Below are 14,877 nucleotides of genomic sequence, written 5' to 3' on the forward strand. Positions count from 1 at the left end.
AATATAAATAACGGACACTTACCCATTGTACGCAGCAGTGGTGGATGGCTGAGGTATGTAGGGCAGAGATTCGGTGGTGTTGTATCTGAACTCATTGGTGAGTGGGATGGATGGAGCTGACCATGTCTCTTCGGGCAAAAGCTGACCTGTCAGGTCTGAGGGAGCACACGGCAACTTTCCATTAGAGCTCAGACATAATGCACACAAGCCTTAAGACTTTGCTTTTCAACTATGTATTTACAGTGAATGTCTTTACCCATGTTCCTGTCTACTCCTGCAGCAACAGCAGCAAAACTCGGGGCAAAGCTGGGCGCTGTGGGATCTGGGCTTTGGCACTGGTCTTTACGGTACAAGCTGTTCATGCTAAACAGAGAAAAGGCAAAGGTTACAAGTCAAACAGAAAACAGATAAAAACACAATTGTATATTTTCCATAAGATAACAATATTTTTATCAGTAATCATGACGCAAAGTAGATAAACAGAAACACAAAATGTTACTATTTTGAGGCAAAAAACCCCATAAACATGTGCAACATAACTATATATTTAAGTGTTTTTTAGTTCATTACGTATATTATTACCTACTTTAACATTTAAAAGTGCTCAGTACAATCCACATATGGAATACATTTCACATTTTTGTAAACCATATTTTTGGCCACACAAACACACATATAAACTAGTATCTTTTGCTGACAATTGCTAAACACGCCAAGATAAAAGCATGTTTCTGTGGAAGCGCAAACAATCAGAGTTCTCGTTCTTGTATCCAGGTGTGTTTGCTGAGGTACCTGACAGCCTTGTAGGTCTGGTAGCAGTCTCGGTCTGCTGGGTAGACGTAATGCATGGAGTCCCCTGCAAAAAACCAACAAGACAAAAATCTGTTTGTACAAAAGTGAAAATAATGTAATTTACCATCATGTGATAAAATCACAGCTACAGTCTATTTTTTCAATAACGATACTGCACTTTGTTGTGGGAAAACAGTATGTTTTTCTACATAAGGCAGTGTTCCTTACTTTTTCTAGATGAGGTAGTGCAGGCATGTGTTCGGGCACTGGGGTCTTTGTCTCCCTCCATGCTGCTGGCGCTGCTCCAGCTGCCCCAGCTCCCTCTGCTGGCCCTCACACTGCCTGACGAGCTGCCGGAGTCCGAGCCCGACTCACACACTCCACCACCATGACGATCTGTAGTGCACTTCCGTCGAGTACGAGCAGGACACACACCTGCTAGGCATCAACAAGGCCAGTGAGATGAAAATCAAGTGTTCAGTTATTAAGTTAGTAAAGCTGCAGAGAACAGTTACAAGTCAGGAGGCTGCCCACCATTCTGTTTGAGGGCGCTCTCAGCACTCTGTCCGAGCTTTGGTGTTTCTGACTTGAAGCCGTTGCAGCAGTGGTTCCTGTTGCGGGTTCCACTGATGTTACGGTCCCCTGTTTTCCAATCAGGTTCTTTCTCCCTCTCTGGCATCTCTTCCACATTGTGCTCAGGAGCACTGGGGCAGTAATCAGACAGAAACAATGATCACACATTATCTTACTGATTGGTGCTTTATAACTGTCGTTTTTTGTTTCACTGCTGTTTGATGTAGCTCGCTGTCCAATGTTATATCCAATGTTAAATATTATACAACAAAGACCATGTCACGTGGTATTTTATCAGAACAGATTGATTCATGGATAACAATTATAGGTAAAATGAGGTCTACCTGGAGGCATTTTCTGTCTTCCTGCGGCTCCTCTTTCCCTTATTATTTCCTGATGCGGTGGCAGGCTCTGTGCTCTGAGCTTTCTTTTTCTGGCCTTTGCCATCTTCCCTCAGCTGGAGAGAGAAAAAAAGTGATGATGGTTGTTCTTTAACTTGAAGCCATTAGCTATTATACATTGCAAAGTGCTTGAATCAATTAGTAAAACATAACATTTAATTGATTAAGTACTGGCATAGTACATTTCGACATCTTTCTTACCTCTACTTCAGATCTGTCCCTTTTCTCAGAGTCGGTCTTCTCTGCATAGTGCTCATTGCGGGTCTTCTCTATAGGACTGCATAGTAACAGGCCTGGTCTAGGTCCTGGACTCAATGTGACATTGTCTGGGAAGCCAGCGGGCATTTCCATGGGAAACATAACTGCTGCTGGCAATCTATCTTCTATAGTGCTCTGGGGGTCTTCTTTGAAGTCTACGGATGTCTTTTTATCAAGCTCACTGATGAAAGGTGGTTCGTTGTTGTTGCAGACATCAGGGTCTGGAGTGAGGGGAGGGTCTGGCGTCAGGTCTTCGTGCTCTTCATCCATCGTCACAGTGCCAGCCGCTGCTGTGGACAGGCTTGACTTGTATTTGGTGTAATAGAGTGAGACCTTATGTTTCTTTTGTGGTTGGGACGGGGTGATTGAGGAGCCTCTCTTTGAGGATTGAGGGCGTGGGGCGGGGCTGTTGGCCAAGGCTGGAGAGCCACGCCCCTTACCTTTGTCTGAGGTGTGGCAGGTGTCCACATAGCTCTTACAACTGCCCTTTGTTTTACTGCACACACAAAACACAGAAATGACAAATTCAAGTATTTTAACACCAGCAAAAAAATCTACTTGCAGTATATTTATCTTTGTGCAAATAGTAAATAGTCTCTGGAAAAACAGTGGACATACTTTGCTCCATTGGGTGTGATGTTATTGACGGGGCCGTTATCCCGGGACAAGACAGAGTTGTGGTTGCTCCTAATGCTGGGTGTGGAGAACTCACTGAGGATATACTGAGCCTGATGGAAGGCCATCAGACACACACCAAACAGGGAGAAGCTGAAACACAAATAAATACAACAGTCAGATTTATAATGACTTAATAATACTGTATTATAATCTTTCTCTGATAATAACGTCCCACAAAATCTGTAAAGGTCCAACAACGGCCCATTTTCTTATCTTGGCCCCTCCATAAAACACACAAATATTAACTGATATTTATGTTTTGTGTGGCTCAGTTTTTTGTTGTTTTAGCTAGTTATCATGTTTAAAATGTCTAAAACTGCGTGTTAGGTAACGTGCATTTGCATGTTCAAAGACTCCGGAAAAGAAGGAGCAGATTTTCAGGTCAGTATATTTTTTGGTGGAAAAAGAAAGTGGACAAATATTATTCAACACGCACGTGTTCTTGTAGATGAGGTGATCTAACAATTACTGAAAAGGTACTAACCATGTGAAGATGAGGGTGACCACCCAGAAAGTTTCCTCCCAGCTGGGGCCAGGAACCACCTGAGCACAGAGAGGCAACATGTGGTGGGGCAGCGTCACATTGAGGGTGAATGGGAAAGAGGTGCCGCGTGATGTCACCAGGATGAGGTCCCGGATCACCCAGGAGGAGGTGAAGTCTGGGGTGAACCTGAGGACACAGACAGGTAGAGGCAGTGAGAGGTAAAGAAATGGACATAGAAAGAGTGAAGCAGAGGGTAACAAGAAGAGCGAGGTATAATTAGAACATGTTGCACAAACATGTAAAAGAGGAAGAGTGAAAGTAGATAATGAGTAAACAGATGTGGGCACAAGCACATCTAGGAAAAATCGTGTTCATTGTAATATGGTATAGGTACTGAAACCTGCTATCAGTACTTTTTGTTGTAATTTCACTCTGCAACCCCCCCCCCACACACACACACACAGAAGTGAACCAGGTAAAGATAACTTGAAGATTACAACGACTGTGCTCACTACTGTAAGTACGTGCAGTTAAACCATTGCAAGTAAAAAGCCAATACTTAATCAACACACCTGTTCAACAAGCGTAAACATGTAGAAAGCGATATTTTAATAGGCTCTGTCCGCAGTCTCTCATCCACCGCCGCTGTGTTACACATGCACAGTGCGCTAGTTTGGGTAATAGCAAAATGTTACAAACAAGCTAAAATGAAAGCCGTCTGTCTGTAGCCTTAACTTAACTTAGTTTGCTATGTATCTTAAAAGATTCTTGTAAATGTAGCTGCTGGCTGAGAAAAAACAGCCGCTCCTCCCTCTAGGGAATCACAACACCAGCATAGGGAGGAGGACAGAAGACAAGAGGAAGGACTGATCCTGATGTCTGTATTCTTCATTCTTTCTAAACTTCACTCAGTATACTGATGTCAGGAATATGATTTATTTTATGGACATTTTAGATTTGTTTCCAGTGAGATATTGAGTTTATATAGTGACTTTGCCGTTGTGAACATCTCTGTTGCTGCTCTAGAAACAACACTGTTATCTTTAAAATATTCAATTGTAATCATGTACTGAATTAATTTTTTCTAAAAAAAGCAATTATTTAGTAACTAAGAAGAACTAATGAGGAGTAAAATTTGATACCCATTCCTAACTTTAACTCAGTAAAAAAAAAAAACCAACAACCAATGTAAGTAAGCTACAGTTCCACTTACGCGATGGTGATCTCAGAGGTGGTGTTGTGGTCGAGGCTGAAGGAGTGACACTGCAAGACCTCAAAGCCAAACCCCTGACATTTATATCCATTTATATTCATTGACATGACTGTCAGAGGAAGCTCTCCTGCATTCTCCACCTTGAAGCTCTTTCTGATGGCAAAAAGCGGCTTGGTGGTGCGGAGGCCTAGGAGTGACAAGCAGTAACGTTCAGCAAGTTGATTTTTTCCAACGCCTTGTCTTTCTTTTAAAAGCCAATATGTACCACAAAACCTCAGTGTTTAAAAGCCATGTAGTGACATTAAATTTAAACTCTCACCATCACGACACTCCATTAGAGTTGACTGAGGAACATTGAAGCGCAGGGAGGCTCCTGGGCCGGGCAGTTTGCCTCCGACTCTTAGCAGCTCTTTGGCCCCGTGGCCCTGCACCGTCATCATGTCAAACACCGTCAGGTTGTTCCTGAAGTACAGTTACAAAGACAAATAAAGACCATGTTTCACCGAGCTGACATTGCACTCAACATGCTTGATAAAAGTAAAATAAGGGCGTATGGATACATTTTTAAAACACACTAAGTGAAATTATCTGATCTATGAAACTCTTCACTATTGTGAAACATCCAGCTAATTGTGAATCAGTACCTGATGACGAGAATGGTAGTGGTGGGTTTGTGTTCAGAGGGGGTAAAGACCACAGCAACTTCTCTGGCCTCCCAGGGCTGCAGCAGGAGACGCAGGACACCGTGTCCTGTTACGTCACCCACATTCTCTCCAGCCTGTACACAAACACAAAGGAACAGGGGGGAAAAAGGTTTGGAGGGAAAGCAACATAGGCAAGACTGAAGCACAATATCAACAGTGCTGTCCATGTGTTTAACGAATCGATAAAGTTAGTGTTACATGTTGGAAGCCAAAAAGCAATGAGTAAATACCAGGGTTGCCCCCTAATAGTAGACTTAAACGTTAGCTAGTCGACTAATGGCTTGAACTAACGACTACCAAATCTTTAGTCGGGGGCAGCCCAAGTCAAAACTGAAAGATTAAACCGAGCCACGACTTTACTTTCCATTGAGTTCTCAGGATTTACCTTGGGGGGAGAAGCCAGCAGAGAAAACTCTGTAGTGCTGATGTTGACCGAGAGGCGGCTGATATTAAACCTGCAAATCCAAATAAAGAGAAAACAGTGTGACAAATCAATTAGAGGTATGTGCTAGAGCAACATGGTACAATACTCCAAACAGCCATGGCAGAAAATAACTGTAGTTGAATAATTATCCGTAACATCAAACATATATTCTTGACAGTGTACCATTTGGTTAGGAGGTCCAAAGCCTCCAAGGGGGCAGGGTACATCGACAGGATTCGAATCTCTACAGAAACCACTGAAGAGGAAGGATTCTTAAGCACAAACTTCTTCACCTGAAACAAATAAAACAAAGGTTTTCTTTTTGCTACAGACAGATGTCACAAATAGTAAGTAATGTTTGTAAATAAATACACACAGACACACACACACCATTTTTAGTGAGGAATCATTAAGTGTTGCTCACCTTGCTCTCATTGACAGGTGTGGCACCAAAATCCAGAGGAAAGGATGTCTCTACAGGGAGCCTGGGCCACCTGAGAAGACAAAATGATGTTTGTTTCTGCTGTGTAATGATGCATTACAAACATGGCATGAAAAAATAAAGTGATGTGTCGCATTTAAGACTGACCTGCAAGGTAGTTTGTCTTTGTGGTTCTGCCATCGAGAGCAGAGCTCAGCAGCCAGTTTGCTGTCTGTCGTCCAAGACGAGGAGAAAAAGTCTGGGAGGAGAGAACGCTGCCACTCTGAACGACCTGAAAAATTAAGTAATTAACAATAAAAAAAATTCAGATTATGACTTTTTCTCTCTCACAAAGGGTTATGAAGTGCAATGTCTAACCTGTTTCAGACAGTCTGAGTGGGCAAGGTCGTCCACACTCTCGCTCTGCCTCAAACGTCACTTCCCCCTGCTGACAGACACATCATCTATTACCACATCTGATCTTAATACTGTCCCCCAAGTGAACACACTACTAACAAGCTTGTGTTTTACCTTAAAAGGAGCAGAGTGAAAGTAAAGTGGAATGTGAAAGGCTGCGCCCAGGCTGGTTTCCAGGCTTAAAGTGGACAGATGGTTGATGGGCAGGGCCCTGCTGAGCAGCTGGAGGGACAGGATAGGCCAGCAGCCCTGGGGTACTGTCAGAGGCCCACTGAAGTTCATCACCTGACAGACAGGTGGCAGCAGAGACAATAGTGTCACATTCTGCCATGAACTTGGGATCCTTATCATAAAAGGGTGACATGTAGTGTACTTTGCCCATGTCAGAATTCACTTGGCACAAATTAAGAGAAACTTTACTGTAATCAGGTCTGCTTCCTAACAGTGCGTGAAGCAGTGGTGCATACCTTCATTACTCCCTGTAGCTTCTCTGAGAGGCTGACATTCATCACAGTGAGGGGCAGGAGAAAGGAGTTTGTCAGCCACAGATCCACCTGATCTGCATTTCTTTGTTTCACCTGTACCAGGCTGAACAACTCATCCACGGTCCGTCTGCAGAAAGCAACAATAAAATGACACCATAATACTCAGAATCACATGTTCGCACAATTGCTGTAATGGACTCCTCACAACAGAGACAATAAATATGCGTAGGCTACTTTGCTTGTCACAAGCTACAACCACAGGGTTTTTAATTAAGCTTTGGTTTAATTCTAAAAAGGTCTCAACATTACCTTTGTAGTCCAGGGAAGCTGTACGTTGTCTGGTTTCCCAGAATTTTAAAACTGATATGACTTCTGCATTTCCTTCCGTGGCCTGGCAATGAACCTCTGCAGGCAAGTGTAGCCACATCAGTGAAGTTTTTCGCTTCTGGTCTCAGAGGAACACGATTAAATTCCAGACTGGCCTCCACTTTTGATAGCACCTGCATGTCCTGGAGAGATAAATAATCTTGTTTAAGCCCATAAATTGCTAATGATAATACCCATAACATAGCAAAAATGGGTAAAACTTTATTTGGATAGTATTTGTCACAACTGTTTCGCTGTGGCTGTAGTTGTTAAACTGATAATTAATAGAGTATATGTGACAATTCATGACGATGCCCTAATCAAGAAGTGTTTTATGCCTAAACCTAACCAAACCGAGAATTGTTTAATTTATCAAACAGTTGAATTATTGAATCACAACTAATTAGCTGTTGAAATTTTACAAATACTTTATAAACTATCTGTACTACGCGGACTATACAAATAAAGTGCAACAAAAAACAAAAAGAGAAAAAACCACCTCACCTTTACATAGAGCTTCTTGTCTCCAGAATTTAACATATAAACTCCTACTTTTGGTTCCCCTGTAACAGATTAAATAAATAATCAACAGTGTACACGTGTATGGTACAACAAACTAAATGTATTAAGATTTATAGGTTTGCACAGTTATGTGAGAGTTTGATGTATCTACATTTTCTGCTACATTTGCTGACACCTGCTTGCAAACACATCAATGGCTTTGATTTGCTGATGTGGTTCAACAACAAAGACAGATGCTGAGTGTCCGATCAAGATAAAACGATTTACAGTAATTGTACATAAATTAAAATGCTGTTTAGACACTTGCAGCTGATTTCTTCTTATCTTCAGTCTCTGTGTTATACGGTAAAGTGAGGTCAGGAAAGCAGAACTGATGTCTTCATAAATTTCTCTGGCTCTATCTGACAGTCAAAGCAGCAGCTTAATGTAAAAAGCTTCATTAAGTCTACCTCTAGTGTCAAAATGGAATCCCTATTTTAACCTTTTGAACTTTTAGGTAAGTTACAAAGAGGCTGAAGAAGCAGAAATATACTAGCGTGAAATACAATTGTTCTACTACAATTTCAAAAGACAAATCAATCAGAATCAAGCAATCTTTAAGTGACTGCGCAATACTCTCAATTCCCAAAGCTATTTTGCTCCAGATATTGGGTTAGACAGGTGAAATAAACCCACCTACTGCGGGCTGTCCAGGAGTGGAGGCCACAAGCAGCACCAAAATGTGCTCAATGACGTAAGGCTTGAGCTTGTCCAGGTCAGTGGGCCGGTCACCACGCTCCGACAGATTAATCTGCACACTCAGGCGCTCCTCACTCTGGAGGCAGGACCCCTGGGACACGACAGGAAAGGCATACCGGTCATGCACGAAGCAGAAAGAGAAAGATGAGAACAATGAGAAGTAATTTGAGAGATAAGAAATTCAGTAAATAGGAACAGAAACTAACTAAAGACACAAGTAATCAAATTTGAATGTCAAAGACTCAAAGAATTTTACAAATGAACAAGTTGTTGAGGCGATGAAAACAAAAGGTGATGGAAAAGTGTGAATTACTTTCCATCATGTACATTGATAGACAGAAACAAGCGAGCAGTAACTACCACACACTCTCCACCCTACACTGCAACTAACACCCAGTTGGAGCTGACAAATCCATACTGGGAGAGTGAACATCTCAAACCATCTCAGCAGGTGAATTAGCACTTGACGACCTGTAGACAAATGACCTTGCTTGGTGCCACAGAGGCTCAAGGATGCAATAGCAAACCCAATCCTTTGAAATCAATTCTACTGCTAACTTCCTGTAAGGCTCATTTAATATGCAAGCTGTATCAACACTGACCAAAAGCCAGTTCTCAGTATTGTTAGCGAAAAGAACTGACGAACAGGTGTTGATCTTGGAAATGAGCCGAAGTTCACAGCTGGGACACTCATGCAACAGAACGCAAGGATGATTTCAGTTTGTACAATTATGACAGTATAGTTAGGTTGTCTGCAGCTCCCTGTTGCATCATGTGTATTGCGCCACATGAGCACAAGGAGCCCACGGGTCAATTATAGTCTCTTGAGAAAGCAATTAAAAGTCTGGCAAGAAATCTCACCCTCCTCAGGGGTTCTGAGTAAAGCAGAAGGCGCTCAGATGACGAGCCTGACTGTTGGAGCAGAGGGCCAGCTACTCTAAAACTTAGAGGAGTGGGTATGATGAGAGAAGTGAGAAAGACTCATTGCAAAGTATAGGCACAAACTAAAAACGGTGTGCGATTATCCATCATAAAAAAAAAGTACTTGGTTTAATAACCTTCTTTGTATTTCTGCGTGCATTTCTTGGTCTGACTGCTCGTAATTTGAAGAATGTCAGAAGAAGAAGTGTCATTGAATTCAATTCATGCTGAGTATCTGGGCAAAATAGTTCATTTCTGTCTCTAAATGATCTGATATGAAATCTCTCTCTTTGGACAGAACAACTGCATTTGAGTTTTGAATTCTGCTATCCTGCATCCTTTATACTTTGAAAATGTGGTCATTTAAAACGGATACGAATAGCTGATGAACTTTTATGTATATCAAAATAATATATGTGAAGATGTGAATAATCCACCTAAAGTCTCAGCACCATTTATTATATAAACTACTTTAAGTCCCCCTCCACTCAAAACTGTGTTTTGGATGTTTAAGCTGTACAGTGCAGAATGTTGTATCAGCAGAATTTGACATTAGACATCTCATACATTTTCACAGTCCTCTGCTGAAGGTGGAAAGTTTACCTTTAAACCCGAATTAAATAAGACTTTTACCTAAGCCAACAGTAGCACAAAGCATGACGTGGAAACATGAAACCTCCAGTGCTCTAACACTGAGAATTTGTTTTACAGTAAAGAAGGCACATACTGTGTATGGTGATAAATGATATGCTTGAATGATAAATATTTGCTTATTCATAGATTGTGGATTTTCCATGAGTAAGAAAAAGAATTTTCAATTACGTAATTGAACTTTTTTTGTGGCCAAAACATATCAGACACTACTTATCGGTCAAAGCAAGGCACTGTAATATGTCACAGAACATGTGTGGAGAGAATCTTTAAATTAGTACCTGAGGACTGTTGAGTAAACTCTTCGGTAAGCTGCACTCCAGGAGTAGACCCAGTATAGTGATGTTGGAGGCATCTTCCTGCAGGAGAAACAGCATGACAGGCAAAGGGGTTAAAAAATTAATATAGGCATAAAAGAATATTCAGAAACTTAAGTGACGAATTGGGAGTCTTTTTTTCTTTTATATACACAAGGCCTTTAATGATCAATGGCTGCTACGATGCCACACATGACTGAACTCTTGTGGTGCTAGTCATGCACTAAACAGTATAAAAATGTAATACTTCAACAGAGCAGCTTTGTAACAACTGTCTACACTCTCAGATCTATAATCCAAACACCACACAGCCAATTCATTCCACAAATGGTCTGTGGTGACTAGGGTTTCCCTGTACTAAGTTCTAGCAAAACCTAGCATAGCAGTTACTAGTTATCTGAACTCAGTTGAACTTGTCCCCATGTTGTTTTAAACTGAATACCAATGGAGGGACTACCTCTTTTTCAGCTTCTCTCTTTTTGTAAACGCACAGTGCCATGCACGTCTTTGCCCCACCACCAACCACCACTTTATTTATAACATAAACATCATACTAACTGACAAACCCTTGTGGCCATGTCCTAAGCTTGGAGGAACAACATGTCAGCTTGTGTGATATGAAGCAGAAATGCAAAGACAGAAAAAATTGACATAGTATGAATTTGGAATGTGGCAACCTGATGATTATCCCTATGAGGATGATATGGATTATGTACATGTGGACAATATTTATTTAAATCGCTTGCTTAGAGGACAAAAGGCTGCATTCGCCACAAGCAGCAGACTGAGTGATGATGAGATCTGAAGTCTCTCTGCACTTGGCCAGGCTGACATTTTGCAACTGCCACCCCACTTCCTGTTGTGGAGGCGAAGACACTTTTCTCACACACTTTCAATGCCTTGGCTTGTTTCTAAAATTCTGCACTAATTTGTCTTTGGTTTTCTGTGTTTTTTGAATGGCTTAGAAACATGTGTACAAATGAATGACTGTACAAAACCTGTATCATTTTAAATGGAGTGATTGTGGTTATACAAACGCAAACATTTGCATTTTAAGCAAGAAAAAAAAGGTGATTGTTTAGTGACATCCTCCACGCTGATTGCACACAGTCGGTAATTTCATGACTGCAAGAGCTTGTCAGTGTGTTTCACAGTCTGTGTGTGTGTAGACATCTGTTTATCAGGGCTGGCAAGAAAGTGGAAATCAGCTGTTTCCAATGATTAGCGGTTATTCCCTACTATGCATGGCCCGCACAAACCAACACACATACACATTTAAATACATACCTGAGTTTGGGTCAGCTTAATGCTCTGAATGTTAGGGAATATTAACAGACTATCCTTTCTTTGGACAGACTTTAATGGACCCTGGTGAACTCCCACACCAAATACCTAGAAAAGGAACAGTTATAAACATTTATAAAAGGATTCTCAACACAATGTGCATTACTATATATTAAGACGAGGCAGTCTACAAGCAAACAAAGGAGTAGTGTCATTTAGTGGGCCTGAAATGATCACTTGAGCAGATGATGTTTTGTGATTATGAATAAAGAAAAAGACGTTATGTTGCTAATAATGTAGCACCACAAAGGATGCAGAATTTTCCAAATAAATGCATTTGTATTCATCTTCTTCTTGGTGAAAGAACAAAACAAAGTCAACAGACACATGTTTGGGGAAAAAAAGTTTTGTGTTGTTGGGCTCACTGGCAAACATTTGCATGGCTCTGAAGCACATGAAGGGAGTGGCACTGTTGCAGGCAGTGCATGGGAGTCTGCAAGTGGCTGTTTGTTTGTAGTTAGTAAGCTACATGTGAGAACCACAGTGGTGCAGGTTTAATGTGAGATGGGCTAAATTCACAACAAAAACATAATACAGATATTTTAATTGGGAGTAAATCTGTATAGGTAACTAGTATTTGCTCTATGAAATCTGAGACACGAAGTACAACTTATTATGCTGGGTACACACCAAAGGATTTTTTACATCTTCTTTACATCAAGATTTTCAAGATGTGATAGACCACAAACATGAGGAGAAAAAAATCCTAGATTTTACCGTTTTGCTGCTATAGTGTGTGGTGTGCCATGATGTGACAAAGACAGCACACCACACACAAACAGATTTTCAACCTAAGTCTAGACTGTGAACACGTGATATGCAGGAAGAAATTGCGACGTTGAACAAACATTCGTGCTGTTGCTACAAATCTACAAGCTGATCCTCCATCTCTGCTGTCCACATTAATTTCACCTTGTGCTGCGCCAGCCCTGCATGATTTGGATCACACTACCTTGTTTGTTACGACCCGCCCTTCTCTGCTTCTGATTGGCTAGTAGTTCTTACCTGGGAACTGCGCATGTGCAACTCCCAACAAAGATTTTGTACAAGTAAGATGCATCACTCTATAGCTCAAGAGCGGAGCCTTCAACACACAGGGTGAAAAGAGGAGCTGCAGCAATGTGCAGAATGAGAAAAAATATGGTGTTTTTTGAAAATTAAACCATGTAAACCTGTTCTGGTACAACACCTAATTAAGATTTTGAACCTGAAAATGAGCATAATACCACCTCTTTAAGTGGTGGCACAACCAGTTAGGATGGAATAACAAGACAGACTCGGGGACTGAAGTGCAAATAAGCCTGGAGGATACAGCAGTTTCAAACATGCGAATTTCCAGACTGTATTCTTATTATTCTAAAAACAAAGTATACATACATGGGTTTAATAAGTGGAAGTAAAAGCAGCAACATTTAAATTGTTATAAGAAGAATAAAAGCACCGGTTGTGTGAAACTATGGTGACTTTTCAGTATAGTTTCTACTTGTTTAACTGGGACAGTTTTTACTTTCCAGGACCAGATTGTGCAATTTGAGATCAACAGCAGTTTTAGAAAGCTAATTTAAAGCAGAAGTCGAATATTATTTTCTATTATAACAATCAGGGTTTTAGACTTCCTTTGTTTATGAGCATGTGCATGTGGGATGAATAGTGAACACAAACATGGTGCATGCTGGCTACGTTCTGAGCAGCAGTCTTAAACCCATCTGGTGCTATTTTTTGATCACACATTTTCTTTTAATGAAAAAACAAAGTTTTGTAAACTCAAACACAACCAACATGTGAGCATATTTCACTCTGATATCTGGAGATTAAGATATGGGATTTCACCACTATCCCAAAAGAACACAGTCTGAGACTATCCAGCAGGAGTTGTATTAATGGAACTGACCTGGTATGACAGCAGCCCATGGGCCGAAGTGTTTATAAATAATGTGTTTTCTACATTGCCCTCCTCAGACGGGAGGAAAATTAGTTTAAAAGATGCCTTTCCTCTGGGTGGGATCACCTAGGACAGACAGGAAACACGATGAGTTATTTTAGACATTTCTACAAAGAACAAGACGCACAATTGAGAACATTATTAACTACTAACAATTACTTGTGAATATATTGTGCAGCTAAACGTGTACACACACTTGCACACATACAGACTTACTCTTCTGTGAAAGAAAGGTATGTAAAAATGCCTGCTGGATGTAAACATTGACAGCAGTGTCACAGGAACTTCCTGGCTGGGGTTAAGTATATATATGGTTTCAGCTCTCGCCAGCCCCAGCGGCCTGTAAAGTCAGACAGAACAGCATTATAAATGTGTGTGTGTCTCTCTCTCTCTCTCGATCAAGCCTTTACCGATAGAGCACCACAGCCAACTGAGAAAGTCAGTGCCCATATTGTAAGGGCACCAAATTCATTCACAACTCTAGAGACGATTTCATTAAATCCTTTGGCTGATTATTTAAGCCATTAGGATTGGAGTGGCTGTGGTGGTTAATGTTAATTTTAAAAATGTATCATTTAATAGTCAAATTTAATTGGGACATTTAGCTGTTCATTTTACATGTCACATTATATAAGCTACATTTCTCCACATGGTCATAAGTTTAAGGTTTTACATAAAACACTAAACAAGAATATTTTTTCTTCTTCAGATACGGTGCCATGTGTAACACAGCAATTAAAGTGAACCAACAGCTGTAATCTTTGGGTCACATTATGTAGAAACAAATTCAAAAATTTGCATTTATAAAAAAGATAAGATAAAAGTTTAATCCACCATGTGTCCATATTTGCAAGTTTACAAGAGATTAGCCTAGTAATTCAGTCACACCAATGCATCATAGGAGTCACAGAACAACTAGTGTTTTGCATTCTGTCAATACAGCCACATCTACAAATAAGGACATAAGGAAGGCCATGAAAAAGCTTTTGGTTACATCAGCACAAAGATTAGCTCTCTGGCTTTGGCCACTTCTGCTATTATCTATTACAGTGGCATGTCACCACTCAACATGTTTGCTGACATCCAAACTAAGCAGCAATTAATACTGCTTACCCCTCCCTTTCCACAACAAGTTAATTAGATTTATATTTTAATTAAATTTCCAATTGAATTAAAATACAAATCTCTGTTTATAAGCTTATGCTCATATGTGCATATGCTTGTGT

General features: G+C 40.7%; 1 protein-coding gene across 4 annotated transcripts in view; it reads right to left on the reverse strand.

Annotated features, from left to right (window-relative positions):
• tmem131l (transmembrane 131 like) overlaps positions 1–14,877 on the reverse strand; it is a 36,564-nt gene that overhangs the window by 4,299 nt on the left and 17,388 nt on the right. The window contains exons 1-27 of one of the 4 annotated variants that reach the window (XM_046048167.1): positions 13,868–13,985; positions 13,601–13,717; positions 11,653–11,757; positions 10,330–10,407; positions 8,414–8,567; positions 7,721–7,779; positions 7,160–7,359; positions 6,833–6,977; positions 6,480–6,650; positions 6,327–6,393; positions 6,117–6,240; positions 5,952–6,021; positions 5,711–5,820; positions 5,489–5,558; positions 5,044–5,177; positions 4,719–4,861; positions 4,400–4,586; positions 3,759–3,854; positions 3,187–3,372; positions 2,643–2,792; positions 1,968–2,520; positions 1,710–1,822; positions 1,327–1,496; positions 1,021–1,230; positions 793–856; positions 257–363; positions 23–155 (exon numbers count right to left, since the gene is read on the reverse strand). In XM_046048167.1, the coding sequence (XP_045904123.1) occupies positions 23–155; positions 257–363; positions 793–856; positions 1,021–1,230; positions 1,327–1,496; positions 1,710–1,822; positions 1,968–2,520; positions 2,643–2,792; positions 3,187–3,372; positions 3,759–3,854; positions 4,400–4,586; positions 4,719–4,861; positions 5,044–5,177; positions 5,489–5,558; positions 5,711–5,820; positions 5,952–6,021; positions 6,117–6,240; positions 6,327–6,393; positions 6,480–6,650; positions 6,833–6,977; positions 7,160–7,359; positions 7,721–7,779; positions 8,414–8,567; positions 10,330–10,407; positions 11,653–11,757; positions 13,601–13,717; positions 13,868–13,915 (3,764 nt within the window). In that variant the 5' untranslated portion in view covers positions 13,916–13,985. Of the gene's footprint in view, positions 1–22; positions 156–256; positions 364–792; positions 857–1,020; positions 1,231–1,326; positions 1,497–1,709; positions 1,823–1,967; positions 2,521–2,642; positions 2,793–3,186; positions 3,373–3,758; positions 3,855–4,399; positions 4,587–4,718; positions 4,862–5,043; positions 5,178–5,488; positions 5,559–5,710; positions 5,821–5,951; positions 6,022–6,116; positions 6,241–6,326; positions 6,397–6,479; positions 6,651–6,832; positions 6,978–7,159; positions 7,360–7,720; positions 7,780–8,413; positions 8,568–10,329; positions 10,408–11,652; positions 11,758–13,600; positions 13,718–13,867; positions 13,992–14,877 lie in introns of those variants that run through there. The other 3 variants (XM_046048166.1, XM_046048165.1, XM_046048168.1) reach the window with 3 other exon arrangements.

The sequence above is a fragment of the Micropterus dolomieu genome, linkage group LG04 (genome assembly GCF_021292245.1).
Source record: "Micropterus dolomieu isolate WLL.071019.BEF.003 ecotype Adirondacks linkage group LG04, ASM2129224v1, whole genome shotgun sequence".
NCBI classification, from domain to species: Eukaryota; Metazoa; Chordata; class Actinopteri; order Centrarchiformes; family Centrarchidae; genus Micropterus; species Micropterus dolomieu.